This window comes from Ursus arctos, unplaced genomic scaffold (genome assembly GCF_023065955.2).
Source record: "Ursus arctos isolate Adak ecotype North America unplaced genomic scaffold, UrsArc2.0 scaffold_29, whole genome shotgun sequence".
In the NCBI taxonomy this organism is placed as follows: domain Eukaryota; kingdom Metazoa; phylum Chordata; class Mammalia; order Carnivora; family Ursidae; genus Ursus; species Ursus arctos.
Window position 1 is genome coordinate 4,167,403 of NW_026622974.1, and position 18,142 is coordinate 4,185,544.

The following is an 18,142-nucleotide window of genomic DNA, read 5'->3' on the forward strand; positions in this document are numbered from 1 at the left end:
CATGAGTGTCTTTAGGCAGAATCTCCTCTAGGGGGCGCCCCATTACTGCCAAAACACCTTTTTTGTTGCAGATACTGTGACCCAGCTGCCCTGAAGTATTCAAGGGTAGTAAGGAGGGCACGTATTGCATGGTGCACTGGGTGTTACACACAACTAATGAATCATCGAACTTTACATCAACCAGGGATGTACTGTACGGTGACTAACAATATAATAAAAAAATATTATTAAAAAAAAAAGGAAATAAAAAAAGGCAGCCCCGTGAAGAATATCCCTCTTAACAAGCTTGGGGCTTTTGGAGGGGATGGGAGTCTCTTAGTCCCCTGAAAGCATGGAATGTTCAAAAGAGTAGATATATATAATACAGAATTCCAGTTTCAATTAACAGTTCAGGGATGTTTCATTTGCTCGGGGTGATAAAAATTAGAGTCCTGCTTTCTAAATAATCCAGGGTCTTGCAATAAATTACTGGTATCTTGAAGGAATAAACTAGCATTTCATTTCAAGTTTACAAGCCCTTATCAAGGATTTCACAATTTAAAGTTGTACATTTATTATAGGAAGATTAAATGCTTGGTTTTTTGTTTTTTGTTTATTTGTTTGTAATGCAGAAAAATATGATCCATTGTTCATGCACCCTGATCTGTCTTGCGGAACACACACTGGTAGCTGTGGGCACATTATGCATGCCCATTGTTGGCAAAGGTAATTTATATTCTTAATATTAGTCAAGAGAAGCTTATCTGAAGGCTCAAAATTAACTTTTTAAATAAAGGACATTTCATTCTAGAAAAAGGGAGAAAGAAGTAGAGATGCTGAAGAAAAACCTGCATATCACTATCTAATAATTAAAATTGAGCTGCTTTGTCATACAATGTTGAAGGAGTAACTTAGAAATTTCATAGTATATCAGATATATCTTTTAATGTGGGGATCCGTATTAGCCAACAAACTGGAGGAAGAAAAAGATTTTTATGGTGGCATAAACCCTAGATGAGTAATGTCTTTCCAGGGTGTTCACTCTTGACTCTAAAGGTATTAATACTTGCCTTATTACTTCCTGAGATTGTCCTGCCTCCCTGACCTAAGATGGGATAACCTCACATTTGTTCTACTTTGGTGCTTTCTATTCTCCTGCAAAACCAGTAAATCAATGCTATTATCTTAGCACTGTGCCCATTCAGTGGTCATGCACTTCTAGCATGTAGCCACCAGCCCTGGGAAAGTGACAAGACAGCACTGGGACCAAGAAATGTGAAGATTTTAATTCTTATATTGTGGAAGCAAATTAGTTAAATGTTGAAGCCTGTGGCTCTCATTGAGAAAAATTACCGTTGTTTTTGATACCTCATGTTCTCTAATTGTAAAGGTATTTTGATTCCGTTCAAGCTAAAGAACAGCGAAGGCAACAGAGATTGCGCTTACATACCAGCTATGATGTGGAAAACGGAGAATTCCTTTGTCCTCTCTGTGAGTGCTTGAGTAATACTGTAATTCCTCTGCTGCTCCCTCCACGAAATATTTTTAACAGGTAAGTTTAGGCCAGTAAAACCTTTGTATTTAAGCAGTAGTTTTCCTTTGAAGATAATGAGATGATAAACCAGAGAGGGGGGAATCACTCTAGGTAATCACAGTATGTTTTCCAGATATTTTTTTTTTACGTAGTCATTTCTTGTAGACCTGTGAAATACAGTCTTGGTTTTCAGAAAGGAGTGGGCCAAAATTCAATAGTTTCTTGGTCATCTGTATACATTATAGAAGGTATAAAATTCCTATGTGTTATGAAAACTGTCTCCTTTATTCCCAGGACCCTATTTTAAATATCTTCCTCATACTTCGCAAGATATGCTCAGTAAATTGATAGGGGATGGCAGAGCTGCTCAAACTAAATTTATTGAATATCCTAACAAATATAATTTTTTGCAATTTACTAGCTGATTAATACCTTCTGGAGTTGGACCAAAAAAATGAAAATCTGTTGATGTTTTTAAAATGGAAAATTTTTGTTATGTTATTTTGTAATTTCTAGGATGCTTCTAGTTAATGGAAGTATGGGACATTCTCATTTCAAATATGAATTTGATACTGTCTGCTTTTCAAATCTGGTTTTTATATCTCAGTTTAGAATTATGCTGTCTACCTTACATGCACAAATACTAATTGAAATTTTGTGAATATGAACCATCTATTAATTTCTGTGCTGTTTGTATTCAACTCAAAGCAAAGTTCTTTTCTCTTCAATTCTAGGAATTCAAACTATGGTGTCTTAGTTTATGCTACCACAGAATCTTAAAACACTAGTAGATTTGACTATAAGCTCGTGCTTTTTAATCATAACAGGAAATCATGGTGACTTACATCTGCATTTGAACTGATAAATTAATCATTGTTAGATTAAGGATTCACTGCATATAAGAAAAAAAATTACCTTTGTTGTGTTTCATGGATCACTTTTGTTTTTTTCCCCCATGAAGGTCAATTACATCATAGTCATGAAGAGGAGGGCTTTTTTGGAGTCTGATATAACTGGGTGTGAATGCCAGATCTGTCCTTTATGTGGCCTTAGTCAAGTTACATAGCTCTAAACCTCAGCTTCCTCATCTGTAAAATGGGGAAAATAATACAACCTATTATATAAGAGTATTTTGAGGATTAAGTCTAATACTGTAAAATGCTTTTACTAAGTGTTTGTCACATAATAAACAATAAATATTAGTGGTGGTGCCATGATTGTTTAAGAATTATTAGCAAATTCCAGTACTGTGAGAAAAGTGAAATTTTTGACAAATAATGTTATTATCATCAGAGTGACAAATAATATCTTTTCATTTCTATTGGCAAATATCTATTATTTTTTTAAGGCACCAAATTTTCCCCTAGCTTTTTTAAAAAATATTTGAAGTGTGTTTAAATTATTATGCCCATGAGCATTTAAAGAGTCTTTTTGTATCTTAAACTAAGCAGCAGCAACAGAATACTAAACAGTCTCTATAATCTTCTCTAGCAGGTTAAATATTTCAGACCAACCAAAACTGACTCAGTGGATTAGAACAATCTCTCAGCAAATAAAAGCATTACAGGTTCTTAGGAAAGAAGAAAGTACTCCTAGTAAGTTCTGATAAGTTCATTTTTCCCCTAAAGTCTGAGATTGTTGGAAAATGTAGCTCCAGAAGAAATATATTCTTAAATAAGAATATTTTAAAAGTGAAACCTCTCATTTTATAATTTGACTTATTCTAATTTTCTTTGTCTTAGTGAACTAATTTTGACTTTACTACATTATTCTTATTCCTTGAAAAACGTACAAGTTCATGTGAAGTTTATAATAAATACTTCTCACTTATTCCCCCATTTTATTGAAGAGCTTCTGGGGGTGGGGGAATGTAACTGAGTGTTGCAGAGCCAGCTTTAGTTCTTGGTGGGCTGACTCACTTTATTGTTGGCATTACCAGAGACTTCCCAAGTTTCATAAATATGGGCTGCACTTAACAACCTCTCAGGAAAGCAGTCTGAGCAGAATTTATGTCATTGGTTTTAATTAAAATAGCATATTCTCCTTACCTTCCCTAGCTGTGTTCTAGTGGCTGTACTATTAGGAAACACGTAGTTGACTGCAAAAGGTGCCTCGGTCAGTCAGCAGTAGTATTTCTCATGCTTTGAAATGTACCTTAGGACAGTTTTTATTAATGGGATTCTTTCCTGTCATTTTTTTATTTCTTTGATGTACCTATATTTAGAATGAAATTTATGACTGAAGTTTACAGAAGTACTGTAAACTGATGAATAAAATAAAATGCTTATTTCTTTAGATACTGCTTCTTCAAAGAATTCAGAAAGTATGGATGAATTGCAGCTCCCTGAAGGGTTTAGGCCTGATTTTCATCCTAAGTGAGTATATCATTTGATTTCTTTCCAACTTGTTCCACGTGAAATGAAAAATTTAGGGTTTATAAACGAATATGTGTCAAACTAGGGAGCAAAATATTATGATACATTGATCTTGAAATCTGAGGTTTAAGGATTACATGATGATATATATTGCAGGTATATTAATAAAAACCAAAGAACCGTGTGACGTGCTTTACTCTCACCAACCTCTCCTAGTCTGCATTGCTGCCTCCCTGCTCTACCCTTCATCTGGCTCTCCCTGACAACAGCTAATCTAAATCTAAACTGTTCAGCTTCCCCACCAAGTCCTGTCCTTTCCTTCTGACTTTCATATTTCTAGTGATGGCCCCACCAGTGTCTTAGTAACCCAGGATCAAAACAAAAATATTTTCAGCCCTGTTTTAAGCATATTAATTATATAAAGTGTAATACAGAGTCTAGAGCCAAACTGCGACTGCTTGATTCAGTTCCCAGTAGCACTACTTACTAGCCGTGCAACTTCTTTCAGATTGCTTGACCTCTCTCATCTGTGAAGTGAGAGTACTAATATTTACCTTGTCAGTGTTGTGAAGATAAAGTGACATGACATGTGTAAAGCCACCTGGATGGCATGCCTGGCATATACTAAGTAACTCAAGAAAAACCGTACAGAAATGCTTAACTAGAAAAACATTGGTCCTTTGCCTCCCACATCCCTTACCTCTATCCCCATCCCCAGTCCTGTGATATTGTTTGTTCTTCTGCCATTTACTTCCATATATCTAGTTAAAATGCTTAGTTGACTATCTCTTGATTTATCATTTTTAAACCATTATCTTTCTGTTGACTAACTGGCAGTTTAAAATTCAGCCCTTACCTCTACCCTATCTGCTGCTCCTCACCAGTGTCCAAGTAAGAGTTATTTCAGTTTTTAGGTAAATCGGTTGGCAATTTTTACATTATAATTGTCTCTGCTGATAGAAGTTATATGTTATGATTTTATTTCCTTATATAATTTTGTCTTTCTAATGGTTGATAACCACCTTATATCTTTCAAGTACTTGGTTTTCTATGTATGTATTACTTTCTTCCGCAGACGCCTATGGTGTAATAGATCTGTCAGATGTCTAGCAGTAGCTTTTCTAAAGTGCTCGGATGCATCAGATGATCCTCTGTCCTGGAACCCCCGTCCCATAACCTGTGTCCTCCTGTACTGATCAGGACAAGGCACAGCTGTCACCCTGAGACTTCCCCGGGCCATGCCCCTCATATTTCCCTGCATCTCACGTCATGCTCTTTCTTAATTTACTCCCTTGTTTTGCACAGGTGCACCTTTCAGCAGATTCCTAAGAAAGGGTGCCTGGGTGTTAAATTTTCGTGTCTGAAAACATACTTATTTATCTATTTGCTTGGTTGATGGCTTGGGTATACATAGAATTGTAGGCTAGAAGTAATTTTTCATCTAGATTTTTAAAGTATTGTTTTACCAAATTCTAGCATCTGTTGAGAAATTAATTCTATTCTGATTCCTGTTCCTTTGTAGCTATTACTTCTGGAAACTGTTGGGATCTTCCCTTTAATTCCTAGTGTTCTAAAATTTCTCTTTGATGTTCCTTGGTATATGAATCTTTTCCTCATCCATTTTGCTACAGTTTCAGTAGACTCTTTGAAGATTCATGTCCTTCAGTTGTGAGAATTGTTTTCTGTTTCTTAAACAATCTTCTCCTTTTCTTTTTTCTGTTCTTTGAGATAGCTCACTGTTGGCCCTGTTGGACAGATCTCTAAATTTCTCATAACTTTGCTGGTTTCTGCACTGTCTCTGTTTTCCCCGTGTTCTTTGTTTCTGCCTCTTTGTTTGGGTTTATCTCTTTGATGTTTGATTCTTTCCTTAAATGTTTACTGTTCCTCTGGTGGCTGTTCAAGAATAAGTCACTCAAAAGCTCATTGGATACCTGGTGGGCAGGCTGGAGCTTGCTGACCTATGGACTTCATGGTGAAATGATCAGGCCTCCACTGGCCTTTTACTTGGGATCCCCAAATGCCAGTGTGTAAAACGGCTTGCCCCTGAGGAGTCTTCCCTGGAGAAACTAAAATCTATGTCAGTGGGTATATGTTGCCAATGTTCTTAAGACGGAGAAAGAGTCACGGGTCCTTTGTTAAGGTTCAGTATGTAGGCTTCCACCAGATGGCTTGTTTTCAGCCGTGGGCCTCACCCCTGCCCACCAAAATAAAGTATAACTCCGCTCAGGCAGAGACAGTTTGCATGCCTTTAATTCCCGCTTTGCACACTCTATTTTTAAATAGTGTAAGTGGTTCAATTCCAACATTAATAAATGGCTGTTAAGAAACTGAACCATTTGATAACACGAGCACGTTCTTTTGAGCTAATTCTATACATGTTCACTTCAGGAACCCTTATTCTGAGAGCATAAAAGAAATGCTAACGACATTTGGAACTGCTACTTATAAGGTGGGACTAAAGGTTCATCCCAATGAGGAGGATCCCCGTGTGCCCGTAATGTGTTGGGGCAGTTGTGCATATACCGTCCAGAGCGTAGGTAAGAGATTTAACGTTGTGTCTCTCCTTATGTCACAAGCAGATGCTAACATGAATTATGTGTAGAAGCCTGTGTTTAAATGAGATGTCTAAAGTGGCAATCGTCAAGAAATAAAGACTTTGAAGCAGGAAGTATAAACTGACAAAATATTAGATTGACAGTGTATAAATTAAGCACAGCAACAGAGAACTCATTTTGGTGGTGCTTATAGCTTCTTGTCAGTTGAGAGGATGTGTTTTCAATTTTACTTTTCATTCAGAGTTAACTCTTCTGAAATGACTTAAAGATTTCAAAACCTGACAATATTGTGCTTTCAAATATACGTAACATCAAGCTTATCATCTTAACCATTTTTAATCTGCAGAAAGAATTTTAAGTGATGAAGATAAACCATTATTTGGTCCTTTGCCTTGCAGACTGGTAAGTTATCAGTTTACTCAGTTCACAGAATGGTGGGATGGAAATTCAGTTGTTCTGTTTTTTTAATCGTAAAAACCTGAAATGGTCATTTAAGAGTAGGTTCATTACCCCTTTCATAGTAAAACCCATTTTCTGTAACGACAGTGAAGAAGTAATGTTTGTTGTTTTATTTTTCATGATTTTCTTTTAAATAGACTTGAGCTTTTCTCATCCAGAAATCTTAAACACATGAAAAGTGGGAAAAAAGTAAAAACAGTTCTTGTTCTTGAATTTTAATGTTCTAATTTTTAATAAGAAATATAAAACAGAACATACCCTCTACCACATTTGACTGCCTTTTATGAGCAATATGTAAATAAGTACAGATTAGTGTCAAAATAGTGCATTTAATACTGAGAAGAATGCAGAAGGAATATACAAAGCTTGCTAATTTTCACTGTGTAGTTAGTGTCAGTGTGATACACTGTCTGCTATTCAAGTTTAAAATCATAAAAGTGCACCTAAGAGCAAAATCATGTAATTTTATTCACGTAGAATCACATGGGGGGTTTAAAAAATGCCGGGGCTCTACATGAGTCAATTAAATTAGAGTCTTTCTCTGGAGATGGGCCCCAGGCATTAATATTTTTTTAAAAACTTCTTAGGTGCCACGATTGACAACACAGCTGTAAGAGCCTAACCAAGAAACAACCAGTATAGAAAATACAATTCAGGATGATCACTGAACAACTAGTTAATTTGCTAACTTTTGTTTTCATTGCAAACGCTAGAGTCCCAGGACTCTTTTTTTATGGTTTAAAGAATATAGTTTGTGTATCGGAGGTACTCACCTAGGGGTTGTGCATTGAAATCCTCTTTGGAACTTTTTAAAAATAGAAATACCTAAACCACTTTGGACTTGGAATATCTGGAAGTAGACCTGGTATTAAAACTGTCCTGAATTGTATCTTTATAGTAAATCAGCAGAATGGTAATTCTTACCTTTAAGATATATGATATAATGTTATGATATATCAGAGTTGACTGTGATATTTTTTGCTACAGTAAATAACAGTTGGTAATATGTTGATTGTTAAGAAGGCTGTCTATGTATCCATCAAGTTGCTCAGCAGAGTCTGTTAAATTCCTCCCCTACATATTTGTCCTGTCCCTTTCATTCTTACTCCTACTTGTTTTGTTCGTATCATTTCTTGCCTAGATTATTATAGCAATCTCTACCCTGAATCTTTTTCCTAATACAGTATCAAAGGGTTCTTCCAAAGTGTAACAGTGACTGTATCTCTTAAACCTTTTTTTTTTTAAGTTTGTTTGTTTGTTTGTTTGTTTAAGTAACCTCTGTACCCAACTTGGGGCTCAAACTCACAATCCCAAGATCAAGAGTTGCATGCTCTACTGACTGACCAGCCAGGTGCCCCCATCTCTTAAACTTCTTAAACCTGTTTCTCTATTATCCTCTCCTGCCAATCCCTACATCCATGGTCCAAGCTGGCAGAATAATTGCCAGTCTCCAGATGTTAGTTCCCAGGCCTTCCTCTCTGTTAGAGTGCCCCAAACAGACTCCTCTTTATGATGGCTCTTCAAGCTTTGCCTTCCCTGGGAAACCTATGAGTGGGATATCCCTGTTCTGTGATCACTGCCTCCTTCAGTTGTCTCCTCCTCCTTTCCTTCCCCTCCCTCTCTGCTCACCCCAATCCCCCATCCAGCAGGCTGTGAGCTTCTTAAGTACAGGAGAAGTGGGGTGAGTTTTCATTTTCAGATCTTCAAAACCAAGACTAGGGGCGCCTGGGTGGCACAGCGGTTAAGCGTCTGCCTTCGGCTCAGGGCGTGATCCCGGTGTTATGGGATCAAGCCCCACATCAGGCTCTTCCGCTATGAGCCTGCTTCTTCCTCTCCCACTCCCCCTGCTTGTGTTCCCTCTCTCGCTGGCTGTCTCTATCTCTGTCGAATAAATAAATAAAACCTTAAAAAAAAAAAAAAACAAGACTAACGTATATTAGTAGTCCTCAATATCTGGTAAACCAAACAGCATTACAGAAAATTTTGAAAATAGAAAATCAGGCAGGAAGAAGAAAACTCATCAGTTCACCACCTTTTTTTTCATTAGCATGTTGAAACTTGATGATAGTTGATATTTACATGTAGTTTTGTTCCTGCTATATTCTTCACTTTACATCAAGATTTTTCTCATTGTTGCTACGTAGTCCCCATAATAGCTTTTGCTGGCTGCAGACACCCTGATTTGTTACATCCATCTTCTTGCCCATAGTTTCCCCAATATTTGGAGGATTTCCCACATTTTAGAGTATCTCCTTAGAATAAATACAAAGAAATGCTGCATCACCTTCTTGGGAGTCTCGGTTGTTTACAATTTGTCTTGATGCAGGTGTCCTTTGCCTTAGAGAACCAGCAGCTTGGTTGCGAGGAGATAGCTTTGGTTTATTCTGCATATGATTAGATATTCTTCATTCCATTCATTCCACATTAAAGACATATCATTACAGATGTGATGGATTCAGTTCCAGACCCTGAGAAAGATCCTAGAGAGATCTCATATGCATCCAGATTTGCTTTGACTAGCTGTGCTTTGAAATAGGATTCCTAAAAGGAGAGAACTGCAGTTGACCCTTGAACAACACGGGTTTGAACTGAACGAGTTCACTTATACATGGGGGGGGGGGTGTCTGTGTACAGTGCCATAAATGTATTTTCTCTTCCTCATGATTTTCTTACTATTTTCTTTTTTCTAGCTTCTTTTATTATAAGAATATAGTATATAATACATATAACATATAAAAATGTTAATCAACTGTTATGTCATCAGTAAGGCTTCTAGTCAGCAATAGGTTATTAAGTTTCGGGAGAGTGAAAAGTTATATGCAGATTTTCAACTGTGTTGTGGGGGAGGGGCTTCGCTCCCCCACCCCCACGTTGTTCAAGGATCAGATGTACCCTATATGCTGGCTTCTTTGTTCATTGCATCAATCTCTTTATTTCAGGATGACTGTCTTAGGTCACTAACAAGATTTGCTGCAGCACATTGGACAGTGGCATCACTGTCAGTGGTGCAAGGACACTTTTGTAAACTTTTTGCATGTGAGTATGAACACTTGTACCATATATGGTAATTTCTCATCTGTGATTTTGTTCTTAGTGGTGCAGTTTCTCTCCCCATTAGGAAAAATATATTGGTAATACCGTTTATGTACAGGTTCTAGCTTATAAATTCATATATATCTCACAGAAGAATATATTTAAACTTAGGGTATATGCATTTTTAAATAATTTAATATTTATGTTGGCATATGAGATGTGCTAATGTATTTTTCTTCAACTATTTAGCATTGGTGCCAGATGACAACCATGGAGACCTTCCATGCATATTAGATATTGACATGTTTCATTTGTTGGTGAGTATCTTGTGATTTGTGTTTGAAATTCTCTTTATCTTACTATATTTTAGACTTGGTGAGTAGTGTAAAGGCAAGCAGGAGGAGTTGTCACCTGTTATTCTCAATATGCTTCTGAATATAATTCTTTTCCCAGGAGCCTCAAAAAAGAAAATGTTAAGGAATATAATTGAGAGGCTTGACCTCTCTTATTTTGCTTTGTGACTGAGGTCAGTAATTTAATCTCTTTATGTTTTTTACACATAAAGAAGTAATAACACTAGTAATATAAGGGCTGTTGCTGACCCGTACAGTGCGTTAGGGCAGATAAACCCTGTGGTCACATTAGTTGGCAACAGACAGCCCTTTTCGGTGATTTAAGGAAAGATTTGTCTTCTGAGCAGGTGCATTCTAGTGCCAGGACACAGCACTGGCCAAGCAGTGGGTGGCTAACTTTCACCCCACATCAGCCGGGCCCCCTGCATGGGATGCTGAGTGCACCACCACACAGCAACCCCACGTGCTGTCCCCTTAACCTCTTTGGGCATCAGATTCTGAACCTTTAAGTTGGTTAGTCCCTCTCATATGATTGTGTCAGGACTCTGTAGAACAAGCAGTGTGAAGAGCTCAGAGCACGTCCCCCGTAAATGTTAGCCGTTGTTACTGATTCTAGGACTCCTATAAAGACCATCGCCACTAGCACCACTGGACAGGCAGCAGGAGGGTCACAAGCAAGCTAGCATTTATTGTGCACCTGACTTCTTTCACATCCATTCTCCGTTAGCCCTTACATCCTTACTACCGAGGTATTAAAAACATATATGTATTAGGTCAGTTTACCAGGAGGAAAATCGAGGCCCAAAAGTGTTAACTTATCTAAAAAGCCCATAAGAGGAGCTGGGATTCATATCTAGGTTTTTGTGTGTCCAAAAACTGTGGTGTTTTTTTTTTTCCACTGCTCACTCCCTAGAAAGATTTCAAATGTTATCTTTATTATTACTAACAATAAGGTATGTATTAGGAAATTACTGGACATGTGAAATGATGGTGCTTATGCAGACCCCATTAGTCCATAAGTCATTTAATTTAGCCAATCCTCGTGGAATTTCTGGCATGTGCCCTTTAACAATAAAGATTTCTGAAAGGGAGGGGCTGAGCTCAGAAGGGGATCATGTTAAGAAACTAGAAATGTCTTCAGCTGTGGAAGGAAAGGTGACCTGTCTGACCCTTGGCATTTGGTATCTAGGTGGGCTTGGTGCTCGCTTTCCCTGCGTTGCAGTGTCAGGATTTTTCTGGGATCAGTCTTGGCACTGGAGACCTTCACATTTTCCATCTGGTTACTATGGCACACATCGTACAGATCTTACTTACCTCTTGTACAGGTAACTCCTTTTTTTCAGCTTCTTGAAGGGCGGAAGTACTTGAGTTTTCTGTTTTTTAAAAAAAATTAAGGGATGGGATGCCTGGGTGGCTCAGTCAGTTAAGCGTCTGCCTTCGGCTCAAGTCATGATCCCAGGGTCCTGGGATGGAGTGCTGCATCGGGCTTCTTGCTCAATGGGGAGTCTGTTTCTCCTTCCACCTGCCACTCCCCCTGCTTGTGCGCTTGCGTGTGCACACACACACTCTCTTTCTCTCTCTGACAAATAAATAAATAAAATCTTTTTTTAAAAAAAAAAAAAAAGGAAGAGGAAGAGGAGCCTAGACAAGAATAATGCATAAAATATAATTAGGCTACTTCTTTTTTCTGTTCATCCTTGTGTGGAAAGTTTTGAAACCAGTTCTTTTCTCCTAGTAAAATCCCCTGGCAATGTGAATGTTTTTACTTATTTTTTATTTCATAAGTTCAGTAATGGTCAGTTACCATAGAATGTGTATTTAGCTGATTTTCTCAAAGCCTGCTGGCTCCTTGTTATGATGGAAATTGACACTGTGCTCACCCCTGGGGGTTAAAGTTCTTTCTATTTTGTGGGAGTATTTTCAGGTATGTCCAAATATAGGAATCTGAGCGCTTAAATGATGTGGTAATTAATCCACTTCATAAGCAAATATGGGGTACTAATATTCCCATATCTTTCAGAAGAAAATGGCATGGATCAAGAAAATCCTGCTGGTGAAGAAGAATTAGCAGTTCTTGCTTTGTATAAAACACTTCAGCAGAATGCAGGAAGGTGAGATCATCCTCTTCACATCATCACAGTTCCCCAAATATTAGTAGATGATAGCATGAGAAAGGAATTCCTTTGTTGAAATAGGGAAATTGCTGCATGTCGACAAGTTTAAAAGAGAAGATGAGTGAGTGATCTGCAGGACTCCTGAAATTTTAATATACTAACATGAGTAGAAATCTCTGAGAAAGGAGTAATATGTGGAGCTTCCCACATGTATTTGTTGGCCCTGGAACCTGTCTTTTGCTCAGAGGATCTGGCACGGACTCGTGGAAATACGGAACTTACTTTGAAAAGTATATTCTAAAATATATGTTGTCTCACTAGGAATTTTAAAATGCAAATTAAGTCGACATAATACATTTTTAAGGTAATATCCAGGACTGGCTGGAGTGCAAGGAAATTATTAGAATTCCACGTATTGTTGGAGTCATTTGGGTTTGGTATAGCAGTTTCACTTAGCTTTTTAACAGTATGTGTCAAGAACCGTAATATTTATTCTTTGAGTTATTCCATTTCTGAGAATGCACATTAATAAAATAATTCAACATATAGAAAAACCTATAGGCATAAAGATGTACACTGTGATATTGTATATATTAGCAAAAAATTTAAAGCAATCGCAGTGTTTGCTTACAGGGGATTAATTTGCTGAATATTATGGTTGATGTATTCCAGAATAGTACAGTTCTGATAAAAAATATGTTTTATGATGTTCTGAAAAACAGTTTTATATTTCATATGTTACAACTATAACTATGTAAGACATAGATGAGTGTGAAAATAAAAATAGCCAGAATAGTAGTACTGATAAAAGTTTCTAGAATAGTGGATAGTTTATTTTCTAAATTTTCTCTTTATACAGCTGTATTACTTTTATGTATTTTAATAACAGTATTGATGGCTATAGCACCATTTATACCTGACATCCCATAGTGGGGCTGCCCACTCCTTTTAAGCCTCTGTGCCACTGATTCCACATAGCAGTTGTCCCTGTTTTCACGCTGTGCTATAACTAGAATGACCTTTCCTCATTAGATTTCCCTATTACATTTTTCTCTTTTTAGTGCCTTGAAAGGAACACCATCTGGCTGGCATCTGTGGAGGAATGTCAGAAATGGAATCATGCCTTTCCTGAAGTGTTCTGCTTTGTTTTTTCACTACTTAAATGGAGTTCCTGCCCCGCCTGAAATTCAAGGTAATTTCTAATTTCTTTCAAAATGTAGCAAATGTGCGTAGTTTTTCACTCCAGCAGTTTATAATTAAAGGACTTGCAAAAATGAAAGCTTAGGGGGCGCCTGGGTAGCTCAGTCATCTAAGCATGCAACTTTTCATTTCAACTCAGGTCTTGATCTCAGTCTCCTGAGATCAAACCCTGTGTCTGGCTTCATGCTGGGTGTGGAGCTGCTTAAGATTCTCTCTCTAGGGGCGCCTGGGTGGCACAGCGGTTAGGCATCTGCCTTCGGCTCAGGGTGTGATCCCAGCGTTATGGGATCAAGCCCCACATCAGGCTCCTCCGCTGAGAGCCTGCTTCTTCCTCTCCCACTCCCCCTGCTTGTGTTCCCTCTCTCGCTGGCTGTCTCTATCTCTGTCGAATAAATAAATAAAATCTTTAAAAAAAAATTCTCTCTCTAAAAAGAAAGAGAGAGAGGGAGAAAGAGAGAGAGAGAAAGAAAGGGAACTTAGAACATAGCTAATTGGGGGCACCTGGGTGGCGCAGTCGTTAAGCATCTGCCTTCGGCTCAGGGCGTGATCCCAGCGTTATGGGATCGAGCCCCACATCAGGCTCCTCTGCTGGGAGCCTGCTTCTTCCTCTCCCACTCCCCCTGCTTGTGTTCCCTCTCTCGCTGGCTGTCTCTCTCTGTCAAATTAATAAATAAAATCTTTAAAAAAAAAAGAACATAGCTAATTGACTGTGGTGATGTACACGATTGTAGAATAAAAATGCGTGTTTATGTATGTGATTTTATTTGGCTCAGGAAGCGTACTGTTTTTATGTACAAAAACATACTAGTTTTGCTTTCAGGGTTAGAATGTTCAATTATATGTTATTCATAAACTGGGTTCTTCAGATAATAAAAGGGGAAAACTCATAATGTCAGGTGTTTGTTAACTTGAAGTGTGTGGCATGTATGTTCAGAATACCCGTAATTGCACATACATGATTTTAATGTAGGAATTTATATGCTATTTTACAGTTATTTTCTATGTTCTGTTTTGATTCATTTCATAAAAGTGTGGTATCAAGGCAGACTTAAAGTTTACTGTTTCTGTACCTCATAGTGTCTGGTGCAGGGCAAGGGGTGCCCACAGATGAGATTGCCCTTTCAGAGTCTGTTGCCTGGCACCTTCATTCAGCTAATAGTCTAGACTTCCTAATCATTTGCAGTGATGATTAAAGGTAGTGCTTAAATCCATCTCTCATGATAAAATCATCTTCTATTTCTGTACTGCTTTATACTTTTCCAGAGCACCCATATGTTATTTTTGTCATTTATCTGTTCACACATAACCCCAATGAAGTAGATTGGGCTGGTACACCATTTTTCAAATGGTAAAACCAAGACACCAAGAAATTGTGACCAGTTTGGTGTGGGAGCTGCCTGGTTCTGCTCTCAGTTATGCCATTTTCTGTGGACCCCTTCCACATGCCCTTTTGTGAACTTCCTACAAGTAAATCCAAACTCTTTCATCAGGCTTTTTAAGTTCTGCTATTGCTTACTCTCCTTCAGGATCTACTCTTAGTTGTTATATACATCACTGTTCTCTTCTCTGTTTGCAGTTTCCGGAACAAGCCATTTTGAACATTTGTGTAACTACCTTTCCCTGCCAAACAACCTCATTTGCCTTTTTCAAGAAAATAATGAGATAACAAAATTACTGATCGAAAGGTAATAATCATACACTTTTCTTCCATTATATAGAATAGTTCTGTGGGAACAAACTTAGGTTTATCGCATATTACAGAATTCTCAGATAGTGAGCCTGGCAGAATTCAATCTGTGTTATTCATTCTGTCAGGATTAGGCCTTCTTAGCTAAGAATTTACCTTTGTGGCAAGGTTTTTGCCAAGCTAGTAGTGAATAGCATAAGCAGATTTGCTTGAAAGGAGACTAGTGGTAGGAATGTTTATTTCCTCGTATTAACTTACTTGTTAAGGACTCTGGTCCATAAATTTTTGGAACTGAAAAACCTTGAGGGTTATCTAGTCCATACCCTCACTTTATATTTGAGAAAATTGAAGTCTGGAGAAAGTTACTTGTCAGTCATATCAAGTTAGTGAGTTAAGATTGACTGTTTTACCCACAGAATTGGGGGAAATATTTGCAAATCATGTATCTGATAAGGGATTAATATTCAGAATGTATGAATATAGGGCCAGAATTCTTACATCTCAACAAAAAAAGTAACCACCCATATAAAAAGGAGCAAAGGACTTCTCCAAAGAAGATATACAGTGGCCAATAAGCATATGCAAACATGTTCACATCACCTAAGTGGCCAATAAGCATATGCAAACATGCTCACATCACCTAAGTGGCCAATAAGCATATGCAAACATGCTCACATCAGCTCACCACGGTGAGGTACTACTTCACACCTATTAGGACGGCTGTGATCAAAAGACAGACAATAATAACACATGTTGGTGAGGATGTCAAGAAATTGAAATCCTTCTGCATTGCTGGTAGGAACAGAAAATAGAGCAGTTGCTCTGGAAAATAGTATGGCAGTTCCTCAAAAAGTTAAACGTAGAATTATCCTATGATCCAGCAATTCAGCTTCTAGGTAAATATTAGAACAGAATTGAAATCAGGGACTCAAATAGATACTTGTACAACCATTTTCATAGCAGCATTAGTCATAATAGCCAAAAGGTGGAGCAACCTAGTTGTCCACCAACAGATGAGTAGATAAACAATATATGTATGTATGTATATACCTCAGTGACATTACTATTCAACCTTAAAAAGGAAGGAAATTCTGACTTCTACTACAACATGAATGAAGCTTGAAAATATGCTTAGTGAAAGAAGCCAGTCACAACAGAATAAGTATTATATGTTTCCATTTACATGAGGTATCGAGAGTAGTCAAATTCATAGAGACAAAAAATAGAATGGTTGTCAGAGGCTGGGGGGAGGGAGGAATGGGTCAGTGTTTACCGCGTGCAGAATTTCATTTGGGAAAGTTGAGAAAGTTCTGGAGATGGATGGTAGAGATGGTTGGCCAACGGTGTGAATATACGTAATGCCATAGAACTATACACTTAAAAATGGTTAAAATGGTAAGCTTTATGTTGTGTATATTTTGCCACAATTTAAAAAAAAATATTTTATAATGAGTATTCTAGCTCCAAATAGTAAGAGCCTGTCATTAATTCTTACTGGTTTTTCCGGAGTGTCCAATTTAGTGGGATAATAGTGTATGCTTTTAGGAAATTACAGGTCATATTGTAGCAAAATATGTCATCTTCCTTTTGATGTGGTAAATATATTAAGCCAAGATTCGTTTTTCTCTCACTGGATAGAGAAATAGAGGGAAAAATTCTATTCTAACCCTTCAAAAGTTAAGTTTTGGTTTTCTTTTTTTCCATTTACATTGAAGTTGGTGTCATAACATTGAAGTTAAAAGATTTCTAGAAGGTGAAAGAGATGCTATGAGGTAAGTTAAAGGTTATCAAAGATTTGGTTGGGCAGGAGGTAGGGAGGAAGCAGGACGTAAGTGTGCCATTCCTTGAAAATTGACCTCCCAGGCATTCAGTGATTCCAACAGGAAGAACATCTTGCCTTCATACTTTTTTCTTAGTGTAATGATGAGAGTTTTTAAAGAATAAGAATTATGAATATAAGTATAGTGCATTATTCTTGGCAGAGGAAACAAATAACAAAATCATTGTATTTTGGAATGTTTGCTTTTTTAAAAATGTAGGTCCTTTTCCAGGTTTTTCTTAGCTCTGTTTTTTCCCTTTTATTATGGAAAACTTTAAATATCCAAAAGTATGAAGAATCGTACAATAAGGCTCTACATTCCTCTCACTCAGTTTTAGTGATTGTCAAATCATGGCCTTTTTTTTTTCTTCCTTCATTCTTTTTGACATTAGCTCTATTGTGATTCCATAGATAGGTATGCTATGCTGGTGATAATAGATGTATTTCATCTGTTAATCTCTCCTTGGTTCTACTAAATACATTATCCATAAAACTCAGAAGGCTAGAGGAGATTATCTGTTCTATTTCTTTGATTTTATACAATCCAAATCTAGAAATGATAGCACCCTAATTTTATTAAGCCATATGAAATTCCAGTTAACTTAAATAAAAAATGGTTGAATATCACCAGTTTCTTATTGTTCAACTCTGCAGTCGGAAAACTCATGTGGAACAGTAGTTCTCTACTTGAGACCTACATGAGAATAATTTTGGAAACTTTTAAAAATACTCAGGCCTAGAGATGTCTGACTGGCTCAGTCAGTAGAACATGTGACTCTTAATCTTGGGGTTGTGAGTTTGAGCCCCTCATTAGGTATAGAGATTACTTTAAAAAACTCTTTAAAAAAATTACCCAAGCCTTACCTGCCAAATCTAATTTCTCTAACATTGGCATGTGTGTCTCCCCAAAATTCCCCCCAGGTGACTCTGGTATAAGATCTGCTATCTCAAGGGCACCTGGGTGGCTCAGTTGGTTAGATCAAGCCCCCGTGTTGGGCTCACATGCTGGGCGTGGAGCCTGCTTAAGATTCTCT

General features: G+C 37.5%; 1 protein-coding gene across 7 annotated transcripts in view; it reads left to right on the top strand.

Moving 5' to 3' along the window:
- Positions 1 to 18,142, top strand: part of UBR2 (ubiquitin protein ligase E3 component n-recognin 2) — a 115,082-nt gene that overhangs the window by 89,778 nt on the left and 7,162 nt on the right. For 2 of the 7 annotated variants that reach the window (XM_026507436.4, XM_026507437.4), the window contains exons 31-43: positions 612 to 705; positions 1,370 to 1,531; positions 3,005 to 3,108; positions 3,810 to 3,888; positions 6,277 to 6,425; positions 6,790 to 6,845; positions 9,842 to 9,938; positions 10,185 to 10,252; positions 11,478 to 11,613; positions 12,309 to 12,399; positions 13,464 to 13,594; positions 15,179 to 15,287; positions 17,005 to 17,061. In XM_026507436.4, coding sequence (XP_026363221.2) covers positions 612 to 705; positions 1,370 to 1,531; positions 3,005 to 3,108; positions 3,810 to 3,888; positions 6,277 to 6,425; positions 6,790 to 6,845; positions 9,842 to 9,938; positions 10,185 to 10,252; positions 11,478 to 11,613; positions 12,309 to 12,399; positions 13,464 to 13,594; positions 15,179 to 15,287; positions 17,005 to 17,061 — 1,333 coding nt within the window. The remainder of the gene's footprint in view (positions 1 to 611; positions 706 to 1,369; positions 1,532 to 3,004; positions 3,109 to 3,809; positions 3,889 to 6,276; positions 6,426 to 6,789; positions 6,846 to 9,841; positions 9,939 to 10,184; positions 10,253 to 11,477; positions 11,614 to 12,308; positions 12,400 to 13,463; positions 13,595 to 15,178; positions 15,288 to 17,004; positions 17,062 to 18,142) is intronic. The other 5 variants (XM_048219706.2, XM_026507439.4, XM_048219705.2 and 2 more) reach the window with 3 other exon arrangements.